Source organism: Schistocerca cancellata, chromosome 10, assembly GCF_023864275.1.
Source record: "Schistocerca cancellata isolate TAMUIC-IGC-003103 chromosome 10, iqSchCanc2.1, whole genome shotgun sequence".
NCBI classification, from domain to species: domain Eukaryota; kingdom Metazoa; phylum Arthropoda; class Insecta; order Orthoptera; family Acrididae; genus Schistocerca; species Schistocerca cancellata.
Genome location: NC_064635.1, coordinates 174955391 through 174967767, shown reverse-complemented (window position 1 = coordinate 174967767; position 12377 = coordinate 174955391). Strand labels below are relative to the sequence as shown.

The following is a 12377-nucleotide window of genomic DNA, read 5'->3' as shown; positions in this document are numbered from 1 at the left end:
CTATCTCCCCTATTTCGTGGTAATACAAAACGAGCTGCCCTTCTTTGAACTTTTTCGATGTCATTCGTCAGTCCCACCTGATGCGGATTCTACACAGCACATCAATACTCCAGGATGGGGCGGACAAGCGTGGTGTAAGCAGTCTCTTTAGTAGACCTGTTGCACCTGCTAAGTGTCCTGCCAAAGAATCGCAGTCTTTGGTTTGCTCTACCCACAACATTATCTACGTGATCGTTCCAATTTACGTTATTTTTAATTGTAAGTTGTTGTTGTTGTTGTGGTTTTCAGTCCTGAGACTGGTTTGATGCAGCTCTCCATGCTACTCTATCCTGTGCAAGCTCCTTCATCTCCCAGTATCTACTGCAACGTACATCCTTCTGAATCTGCTTAGTGTATTCATCTCTTGGTCTCCCTCTGCGATTTTTACCCTCGACACTGCCCTCCAATACTAAATTGGTGATCCTTGATGCCTCAGAACATATCCTACCAATCGATCCCTTCTTTTAGTCAAGTTGTGCCACAAACTTCTCTTCTCCCCAATCCTATTCAATACCTCATCATTAGTTTGGTGATCTACCCATCTAATCTTCAGGATTCTTCTGTAGCACCACTTTCAAAAGCTTCTATTCTCTTCTTGTCCAAACTATTTATCGTCCCTGTTTCACTTGCATACATGGCTACACTCCATACAACTACTTTTAGAAACGACTTCCTGACACTTAAATCTATACTCGATGTTAACAAATTTCTCTTCTTCAGAGACGCTTTCCTTGCCATTGCCAATCTACTTTTTATATCCTCTCTACTTCGACCATCATCAGTTATTTTTCTCCCCAAATAGGAAAACTCCTTTACTACTTCAAGTGTCTCATTTCCTAATCTAATTCCCTCAGCATCACCTCACTTAATTCGACTACATTCCATTATCCTCGTTTTGCTTTTATTGATGTTCATCTTATATCCTCTTTTCAAGACACTGTCCATTCCGCTCTTCAAAGTCCTTTGCTCTCTCTCACAGAATTACAATGACATCGGCGAACCTCAAACTATTCATTTCTTCTCCATGGATTTTAATACCTACTCCGAATTTTTCTTTTGTTTCCTTAATTGCTTGCTCAATATACAGATTGAATAACATCGGGGATAGGCTACAGCCCTGTCTCACTCCCTCCCCAACCACTGCTTCCATTTCGCGCCCCTCGACTCTTATAACTGCCATCTGGTTTCTGTACAAATTGTAAATAGCCTTTCGCTCCCAGTATTTTACCCCTGCCACCGCCTATTTGACAGTTAACCTGCGTAGCGGTGAGATGTTGCTAATGTAGCAAGAACGAATGGTGTAATTGCAGTTGTTTTAAATATCACTGAATTCACTCTTATACTACAGAGATGAAGGTTTGAGCGGCGAGGCGAACCGTCGCTTCATACAATGGACGGAGATGCGAGAGAGGTTTCAAGTTCCGACTGTGCATTTTCAGACCGCGTGCATCGCGTTTGCGTTGGGCTGTAACGTCAACAGGCGATGTTATCGCCTTTTAGCAGGTCGACACGTCCCTTCGTCCTCTACCGAGAGCGGCTTGCGAAATCTGGCCCTTAGGGGAGCGGCAGAGAGGAAAGCGCCAGCCAGAAACGCAAGAGTTCCGGGAAATAATTAGACGCCGCTCTTTCCTTGTTATCGACCTACGCCAGACTTTCAGAGCGCTGGCGTTCCTACTGAAATTGAAGACACTCTTTTGCATCTGCAAGCAGCGATGCGCGGCAGCGACTACGGCTAATATCTCTCAAGCATTGCGACGAGCAGAAGACGCCAAGTCCATCATCAGAGTTTCCAGGAACTTCCTTCAGTGGAAGAGGAGTCAAAATAAGCGAATACGTGTCTCGCTTGATCCGTAGACACTCGACAAACCGATGGTCAGAGTTTTCGGGGTATTTTCGAGGTACTTACGTCCATTATACCACGCGATATCCTCAGACGAAATGGTTAGGTTCGCGGCTTTTTTTTTAATTTTTCGCCCCGTGTTCGACACGAAATTATTAGTTTTATGACCGTACGACTTATCTTAGAAGAAAGACTCAGGAAGGGGAAACCCACGTTTCTAGCATTTGTAGACTTTGAGAAAGCTTTAGACAATGTTGATTGGAATACTCTCTTTCAAATTCTTAAGGTGGCAGGGGTAAAATACAGGGAGCGAAAGGCTATTTACAATTTGTACAGAAAGCAGATGGCAGTTATAAGAGTCAAGGGGTATGAAAGGGAAGCAGTGGTTGGGAAGGCAGTGAAACAGGGTTGTAGCCTCTCCCCGATGCTATTCAATCTGTATATTGAGCAAGCAATAAAGGAAACAAAAGAAAAGTTTGGAGTAGGCATTAAAATCCATGGAGAAGAAATAAAAACTTTGAGGTTCGCCGACGACATTGTAATTCTGTCGGAGACAGCAAAGGACTTGGAAGAGTAGTCGAACGGAATGGACAGTGTCTTGAAAGGAGCGTTTAAGATGAACATCAACAAAAGTAAACGAGGATAATGGAATGTAGTCGAGTTAAGTCGGGTTATGCCGAGGGAATTAGATTAGGAAATGAGACACTTAAAGTAGTAAAAGAGTTTTGCTATTTGGGGAGCAAAATAACTGATGATGGTCGAAGTAGAGAGGATATAAAATGTAGACTGGCAATGGCAAGGAAAGCGTTTGTGAAGAAGAGAAATTTGCTAACATCGAGTGTAGATTCAAGTGTCAGGAAGCAGTTTCTGAAAGTATTTGTATGGAGTGTAGCCATGTATGGAAGTGAAACAGGGACGATAAATAGTTTGGACAAGAAGAGAATAGAAGCTTTCTAAATGTGGTGCTACAGAAGAATGCTGAAGATTAGATGGGTAGATCACATAACTAATGAGAAGGTATTGAATAGAATTGGAGAGAAGAGAAATTTGTGGCACAGCTTGACTAGAAGAAGGGACCGGTTGGTAGGACATGTTCTGCGGCATCAAGGGATCACAAATTTAGCACTGGAGGGAAGCGCGGAGGGTAAAAATCGTAGAGGGAGAGCAAGAGATGAATACTCTAAGCAGATTCAGAAGGATGTAGGCTACAGTAGGTAGTGGGAGATGAAGAAGCTCGCACAGGATAGAGTAGGATGGAGAACTGCATCAAACCAGTCTCAGGACTGAAGACCCAACAACAAAAACAACAACAACATTTTACTTTACTTTTATTCTTTTCATTTAGCTGCCCAAGTCCGTAGAAGGTTGCTACACGAACAACATGTGAATATGATAGCGATCCAAACCTTAACCATGGTGTCAACGAATTTAAACCCGTCTTCTTCAGAAGGACAAACTCACTTCACATTAGCAACTGACTGACTGTTTGCTAATGAGAAGTTTATTTCTTATGCTTCTGAAGAAGACCGTTATAAATTCGTTGAAACTACGGTTAAGGTTAATAGAATAACACCATTTATATCTTATTCACCTGCTGTTCTGTAACAGTTGTTGAAGTGCAGCTACGTTCAAAATACTACACGAATGTTTCTTATCAAATTAGGGGTCACAAGGGCGTTATATTGATTTGCGAAGCTACGGGAATCAGAATGAGCCAATAAAATTATTAGATGAGTTTTCATATTTGAGCAGCAAAATAAGTGATGATTGACGAGTAAGAGAAAAATACAGTGCAAACTGTCAATAGCAAGAAAAACGATTCTGGAAAGGAGAAATTTGTTTACATCGAGTAAAAGCGTTTTTTTTTTGTTATTTTGTTTATGGGTTCTTCCGCTACTTCTTGCTAGAACAAATACATGTTTAAGACTGAATAACAAGTATACTGTTTTTATTCTACTGATTCTTGTTTATTTATAGTAGGTAACCAAACGTTATAGACAAAGACAGAATCCAGTTGAAAGTCTCTTCGGGTCTGCTGCCGGATCCCAAAATCAACCCTATTCAACTGAGAACAGTTGTCAGCGGGACGCAGTAGCAGCGGCAACGCCGTTCTCCTGAAGGTTGCGAGCAAATGGATCGCCGAACTATTGAGTCGAAATGATTTTAGGGCCCAGCAGCAAACCCGAAGGAGCTTTCAAGACTTATCACGCCGGGAAGCCCACGAAGTCACGTACAATCCACTTACACGGAGTGTAGTGCACCAAACTTGTTTTTTAACGTTGAAATTACACTTTATGCAATGGACAATATTAAGCTCAATAAATAATTGAATTACGCGATATTACAGTGTTACTGGTTATATGTTTATAATCCTAAACTTTGTAAGGTCTTCACATTATTTGAGATACTGTCCATCTGAGCACTCTTCATTTATGTTGTGCAGCAAACATACATGTAATGCTGTAGTAACCACATAACCGGTAATACTGTAATGTATTGTGTATTTTAATTATTGTGTTCAGTGTTGTTCATTGCGCAAAGTGTCAGGTGGACAACATCTGTGCAAGTGGGCCGTTCATTCGCTTACAGTGTTTGGTTACCTAAAAGAAATAGGGTCCACCGCAGACGCTAGACAGTTGCTTCCTGAAAAAGGCCTCATGACCCAAAAATTAATTAGAAATAAACAAAAATCAGCATAATAAAAACAGTGTACTTCTTTTTCATCCTTAAATATGGAATTGTTCCAGCAAGAAGTAACGGGAGAATACAATAATAAAAACAAAAAAAATATAATAAAACTTAATTTTACTCGGTGTAAAAAAATTTACCTCTTTGAGAATCACTTTTCTTGCTATTGACAGTCTGCATACTTTCTATCGTCTCTACTTCGACCATTGTTGCTCACATACGAAAACTGATTTACTACTTTTAATGGTTCATTTGCGAATCTGATTCCCTCGGCATCGCAAATTAGTAATTCGAATAAACATAGCAGTACATAGTAACCCAGACGACTTTCTTTATTATATTGGAAGAATTACTGTGTTTCGTGTCGTGGAAGCAGGTAGCGGCATTTGGGAAATGTAGTGGCTGGCGTGACAAAGAATAGCTGATAGAAAAAGAAATCAAGCGGGTAGCTCACAGTCTACAACGGACTTCATGACGGCAAGGCATTCGGCCTCGATTCTTCGTCCACGAAGCACGGTGCTGCCATCTGTTACGCAGTCTCCACAGCGCAATGCCCTTGGCCTCTCAAGCCTTTCTCTTCGTAAGTGGACGCCGGCACGAATGTCGACCTCATATACTCTACTGGCCATTACAATTGCTACACCAAGAAGAAATGCAGATGATAAACGGGCATTCATGGACAAATATATTATACTAGAACTGACGTGTGATTACATTTTCACACAATTTGGGTGCATAGATCCTGAGAAATCAGTACCGAGAACAACCACCTCTGGCCGTAATAACGGCCTTGATATGCCTGGGCATTGAGTCAAACAGAGCTTGGGTGGCGTGTACAGGTACAGCTGCCCATGCAGCTTCAACACGATACCACAGTTCATCACGAGCAGTGACTGGCGAATTGTGACGAGTCAGTTGCTCCATTGAGCAGACGTTTTCAATTGGTGAGAGATCTGAAGAATGTGCTGGCCAGGGCAGCAGTCGAACATTTTCTGTATCCAGAAAGGCCCGTACAGGACCTGCAACATGCGGTCGTGCATTATCCTGCTGAAATGTAGGGTTTCGCAGGGATCGAATGAAGGGTAGAGCCATTGGTCGTAACACATCTGAAATGTAACGCCCACTGTTCAAAGTGCCGTCAGTGCGAACAAGAGGTGACCGCGACGTGTAACCAATGGCACCCCATACCATCACGCCAGGTGATACGCCAGTATGGCGATGACGAAATCACGCCTCCAATGTGCGTTCACCGCGATGTCGCCAAACACGGATGCGACCATCATGATGCTGTAAACAGAACCTGGATTCATCCGAAAAAATGACGTTTTGCTATTCGTGCACCCAGGTTCGTCGTTGAGTACACCATCGCAGGCGCTCCTGTCTGTGATGCAGCGTCAAGGGTAACCGCAGCCATGGTCTCCGAGCTGATAGTCCATGCTGCTGCAAACGTCGTCGAGCTGTTCGTGCAGATGGTTGTTGTCTTGCAAACGTCCCCATCTGTTGACTCAGGGATCGAGACGTGGCTGCAGAATCCGTTACAGCCATGCGGAAAGATGCCTGTCATCTCGAGTGCTAGTGATACGAGGCCGTTGGGATCCAGCACGGCGTTCCGTATTACCCTCCTGACACCACCGATTCCATATTCTGCTAACAGTCATCGGATTTCGACCAACGGCCGCAGCAATGTCGCGATACGGTAAACCTCAATCACGATGGGCTACAATCCGACCTTCATTAAAGTCGGAAACGTGATGGTACGCATTTCTCCTCCTTACACGAGGCATCACAACAACGTTTGCCAGCCGGTGTGGCCGAGCCGTTCTAAGCGCTTCAGTCTGGATCCGCGCGACCGCAGTTGCGAATCCTGCCTCGGGCATGGATGTGTGTGATGTCTTTAGGTTAGTTAGTTTTAAGTAGTTCTATGGGACTGATGAGCTCAGATGTTAAGTCCCATAGTGCTTCGAGTCGTTCGAACCATTTTGTGATGACATCAGCGCAACTGGACCTTGTAAATAGTCCAAATAACTGCACTGCGATCCCGTGCCCATTTCAAAACTCAGATGTCTTCTAATTGCTGACTGCTTTCACTGCAATGAAAAACGAGAGCAGCACCTAATGAACGATCAGTGTAGACACTAAAATAAATGGGGCCGTCATTCTCTATAGTTGCTATCAGGTGCAATGTACGTGACCCTTCTGTTTTTTGTTTCAGAATCAGCGAGCACAGAGGCGCCGAGGACACAGAAATTATCGAGGGAGAGTCACTGACGACGAACGAAGATGTCTACTGGCGTGCTGTTTAGGAGCTGCTGCTGCGGCTGCACGCTCAAGACGGGCACCATACTCATAGCCCTCTGGTACCAGGTGAGCATATCCTTCTAGCACCAAGCAAACACGACATACTTATACAATATTGCAGTGCTTGTATTATTCTGATTACGGTGCAAAGTCCATTTGGACCCATGTGCATGTGCTACTTGCGATATGCGGGAAATCCGGCTTCGAGTCTCGGTGCGGCACAAACTGTCATTGTCATTCCTTTCTACAGCTGACAGTAGTCATTATTAGCAACTGCGAATTCATTTGGTGTGCATAATCCTTGTAACCCAGTGTAACCGGACTAGCACAGCGTCCTCAGAGTCGTACGATCCACCGACGGAAAAAAAAATCGCAACACCGAAAAACTATTAATGTAGATAACGACATTTTGGCAATACATTTGTCTAGATAACATATTTAAGTGCTGGTGCTGGTTAGTGTTTAACGTCCCGTCGATAACGAGGTCATTAGAGACGGAGCGCAAGCTCGGGTTAGGGAAGGAAATCGGCCGTGCCCTTTCAAAGGAACCATCCCGGCATTTGCCTGAAACGATTTAGGGAAATCACGGAAAACCTAAATCAGGATGGCCGGACGCGGGATTGAACCGTCGTCCTCCCGAATGCGAGTCCACTGTGCTAACCACTGCGCCACCTCGCTCGGTCATATTTAAGTGATTAACACGGCAGCATCATTGTCAATGTAAGCGCAAGATAAGCTGAGGTGTCAGGTCAGAGGGCTGTTCTGAACACAATTTCGACACAAAGCAGCTCAATAGGCCGTGGAGTGGAAGGGGTAGGCCAGCAATAGAACAGTGCATGGAACAATCAGTACAAATTACTAAATAATATTCTTTTCCTTTAAGTCACTCAAACATTTAAACAGGCAAATAGCAATAATTTAACTGAAAGCCTTTTAAGAAAGCAAGACTAGAAAATTTGAATGACGAGTTAAAATATATTTAAATAGGCTCTGACCGAGCACATATTTTAAAACGAAATACTTCCTTTAAGGAACCAGCGATCAAAATTAATTACATAATCCTCAACAACCATATTACATCCAAGACATTTAAGATTAAACAGTAATATATAACATCAGAGAGCTGCAGTCCCAAGTTGTAAGCAGCACGTTTCAGATGGACTGCACTGCAATAAAAGTCCCTCAGAGGATCTCCCCACACAGGAAGTTATTGCCGCAATCGACAAAATATCAAGATCATTCCATGTACAGACCTAAAACAACTAAAAGCTCTCTCAAGTTTGGTACAGTTAACTCCCTTTCAACATAACATACAAGTCTAGCCCTAGGACGGTACCGACACCCCTCAATTTAGCACGCGAAAAACTACAGCGATGCACTCATCACGTATCCTTACAAAACCCAAGAACAGAGAGCCGGCTCCCCAATTGCGGAACATTTAACACCGCGCAGCGTGCGGGTTTGCGGGATGCTGATCTCGCCCTTAACCTCAACACCAGTTCAAATACTAGTCAGCCTACAATCTTGAACCACCATGCACATTCCTTCAGTTACTTCATAGAAAGCCAATGTGATAGGCAAACAGACCAACATATGATAAAAGCTTAAGCAATTTCCTTACTAGACAACCCGTATGAATAGTAGCCGTAATTTTTTTTAAACGTGAGCACACCCACAATCAAAAGACAAACAACATCGATCATAAGGACAGTAGCTAATAAGTAAGTAGCAATGGTAACTTCTGCTTAGATTGACTACAAATCAGCGCGTGATTTAACACACCAGAGAACAGTCTTTACAACATAACCATCAATACAATAGCAAATTACTCTCACGTGTACTCCTCCACGATTTCGATTCGCAAAGCCATAGACAAAACGTTGAGAACGTATCACTTAGACCAACATAATGGTTCTCCCTCAGTTACCCCAAATAACTGACTCCCTTAGTTGCACAGCAAAGAACCAGACCTAATGAAACCACCACAGTTTTCGCCTCTGAATTGTCACAGTACAAGTGAGATTCAATCACAAATGTAATTTTACATCACCAGTTCCCGTATAGTCAATACAAGCGCCAGATTTTCACCCGTTTATAACGGCAGGCAGCAACATCGTACGGAAAAGAGCGTAGACAGAAGATCTTACCAATTCTCTTCTCCGAAAGCAGCCACCGCAACTCTCGGGAACCACTGGGACATCCAATGCAAAAATCGTTACTCCTTCACACAAATTACAGGACGCCCGCTTCCCGCTGCTTGCTACGGCGCCTTCCGTTCAGAGCCAACTTGTATATCTCCGTGCGATAGGTCCGGTCCCACACTCGCTGCGTCAACCAGACAGCCGCCTTCCACCACGTCCCGGAGCACACCCCCCACAGGACCTCGCCTCGTTACTCCTCGCGTAGGCCCCAGAGGGCGCTGCTTACCGCCCTGACCGTGGCGGGAAAGATAAACCACCAGAGTGGCACTATCGATATGAACCGCCACGCCTCATAAGCCATAGCAAAAGTGAAATGCTTGTACATTAATAACCGGTGTAACCGCCAGAATGTTGCACGCGAACGTGCAAGCATTGTGTTATACTGTTGCCGGATGTCAGTTTCTGCGATGGAGTTCCGTGCCTCTTGCATTTGGTTGTCAGTACACGGACGGTTAGTCCTGCCGAGAGTTCTTCCGGGTTGTGTGGCCGTGGTCCGTGCAACTCTTCTATCCCTGTCGTTTCGTCCAAAGCTACGTTGGACATCTTCGGAGGTGCACCTGGTTGTGCTGAGTCTTGCCGACTGACGAGTCGAAGAACGGCCTAAATACCGTCGAAAGTGGGCGTGGCCTGGATTTCACGTGATAGCAGAGATAAACCATGTCAAGGATAAAATATAACTATCGATCATAGTACATCGAAGATAAAAACTTCTCATCGATTCTGTAGTGCCACTGTGCATATATCGCTGAGTTTCATGGCTTCTTCATTTCTGTTAAAATTATCCCCAAGTTTATATATTTCAATGGCTTTTCTATATAGCCGTGGATAGTAGTTCGTCGGCAAAGACTTTTGTGTTCCTTCAACCGTGTATTCACACTTCTATTTGTAGTTCCAATGTAGACCCTACCACATGTACACGGAATCTACATTGGAACTATCATCATAGCCTTCAGTTACTGTATGAGTGCGCCATCCTTATGGTCTTGTGATACCACGTTGTCACGTCTGTTCTATGTCGTGATAAGGATGTAACAGTTCTTGCAGTTACGAGTTCAACCATACTGTCACACCTAAGCAAAGATCTTTAATAGAACATGCCAAGGGTTCCCATATTATTTTTAACTAAACTCAGGACATTTTCAAAGTGACACACTAAAATACGTGACACATGAGTAAGAATCAGGATGCGACTGAATTGCAGTCAATATAGACTTAATAATAATTAATTTCACATAATGTACCTGATGAGAGTTTAACAGCGGTATTGCGTACACAGTTTTGATGTAAACATAAACAAAATTTGATACATTGTTCTTTGAAGATGATGAGTGTACAGACTGATACTTGAGAAGTATTTTTAATGGTGTGCGTTTGCTCTAGAAGTTTATTTTTTTCGTGTTTAAATTGTAGAAGACGGTACAAGAAAAGGTAATAAATGTGGTTTTTATCATTACCAGCGCTTTTACGATTTCTAACTTGTGTCTTTTTTTTCACCTGGCCACAAATCAATCATTACTGAATCATTCTTTCGATAGATGCATTAGAACGTGGAGTAGCTAGTGGAAATTCAATCAAGCTTCTAGTATGTTTTAGATACACTCGCTTATTGTGAAAATGGGGAAGAAATCTCTTGACATTTTTCACTGACCCTAGCATTTGATTTCATATTCCAGTCCATCACTTGGCCTTCACAGTGTTTGTTTACACAACAGTACTCTTCAAACCGTGCTCCCTAAACCACAGTGAAGCTCATAACACTGATCTGACAAAACTGTACAGTTCTTGAACACTCCAACTGATGTTTTATTCAGGACGACTCCCTCCATTAGCTCAAGAGATTGCGGAAATGGTCACACCAAGACGAACATATCCAGTGCAGGCATCGCAGAAGTCTGCGCTGGTGCAGTTAAACTGATCACGAGTCACTAAGCGCTCACTTTTCAACTCACGTAACTGCTGTTTTACTGCAGATATCGAAAATTTTTCGGATTTCTAATTTGTTGAGCAACGTATTTATCTTATCTGCAACTTCATTTATAGTTCCAATTTTTTTCGGTGCACAGACTACTGTTGGAGAAAATTGTTAACTGGCTTGAAAAGGAACCGAGGGGTGACTAAGAAGAACGAATTTTTGAAAAGAATCTTTAGGGTGATAGGACGCTTGTCAAGGGACAGGAAGGAAGATTTTAATGCTAGGAAAACATCAGACAACCATCTAGTTTTACGGTGACCTAGAAGTTTCTTGTATTCTTCTTGAGCGAACTCACAATATGATTTTATCTCAACAAGTGCAGCATAAATATACACTCCTGGAAATTGAAATAAGAACACCGTGAATTCATTGTCCCAGGAAGGGGTAACTTTATTGACACATTCCTGGGGTCAGATACATCACATGTTCACAATGACAGAACCACAGGCACATAGACACAGGCAACAGAGCATGCACAATGTCGGCACTAGTACAGTGTATATCCACCTTTCGCAGCAATGCACGCTGCTATTCTCCCATGGAGACGATCGTAGAGATGCTGGATGTAGTCCTGTGGAACGGCTTGCCATGCCATTTCCACCTGGCGTCTCAGTTGGACCAGCGTTCGTGCTGGACGTGCAGACCGCGTGAGACGACGCTTCATCCAGTCCCAAACATGCTCAATGGGGGACAGATCCGGAGATCTTGCTGGCCAGGGTAGTTGACTTACACCTTCTAGAGCACGTTGGGTGGCACGGGATACATGCGGACGTGCATTGTCCTGTTGGAACAGCAAGTTCCCTTGCCGGTCTAGGAATGGTAGAACGATGGGTTCGATGACGGTTTGGATGTGCCGTGCACTATTCAGTGTCCCCTCGACGATCACCAGTGGTGTACGGCCAGTGTAGGAGATCGCTCCCCACACCATGATGCCGGGTGTTGGCCCTGTGTGCCTCGGTCGTATGCAGTCCTGATTGTGGCGCTCACCTGCACGGCGCCAAACACGCATACGACCATCATTGGCACCAAGGCAGAAGCGACTCTCATCGCTGAAGACGACACGTCTCCATTCGTCCCTCCATTCACGCCTGTCGCGACACCACTGGAGGCGGGCTGCACGATGTTGGGGCGTGAGCGGAAGACGGCCTAACGGTGTGCGGGACCGTAGCCCAGCTTCATGGAGACGGTTGCGAATGGTCCTCGCCGATACCCCAGGAGCAACAGTGTCCCTAATTTGCTGGGAAGTGGCGGTGCGGTCCCCTACGGCACTGCGTAGGATCCTACGGTCTTGGCGTGCATCCGTGCGTCGCTGCGGTCCGGTCCCAGGTCGACGGGCACG

At 44.2% G+C, this 12377-nt stretch overlaps 1 protein-coding gene across 1 annotated transcript in view; it reads left to right on the top strand.

Moving 5' to 3' along the window:
• LOC126106331 (lysosomal-associated transmembrane protein 4B-like) overlaps nt 1-12377 on the top strand; it is a 202084-nt gene that overhangs the window by 128688 nt on the left and 61019 nt on the right. The window contains exon 2 of the mRNA XM_049912579.1: nt 6780-6931. Within this exon, the coding sequence (XP_049768536.1) occupies nt 6848-6931 (84 nt within the window). The 5' untranslated portion in view covers nt 6780-6847. The remainder of the gene's footprint in view (nt 1-6779; nt 6932-12377) is intronic.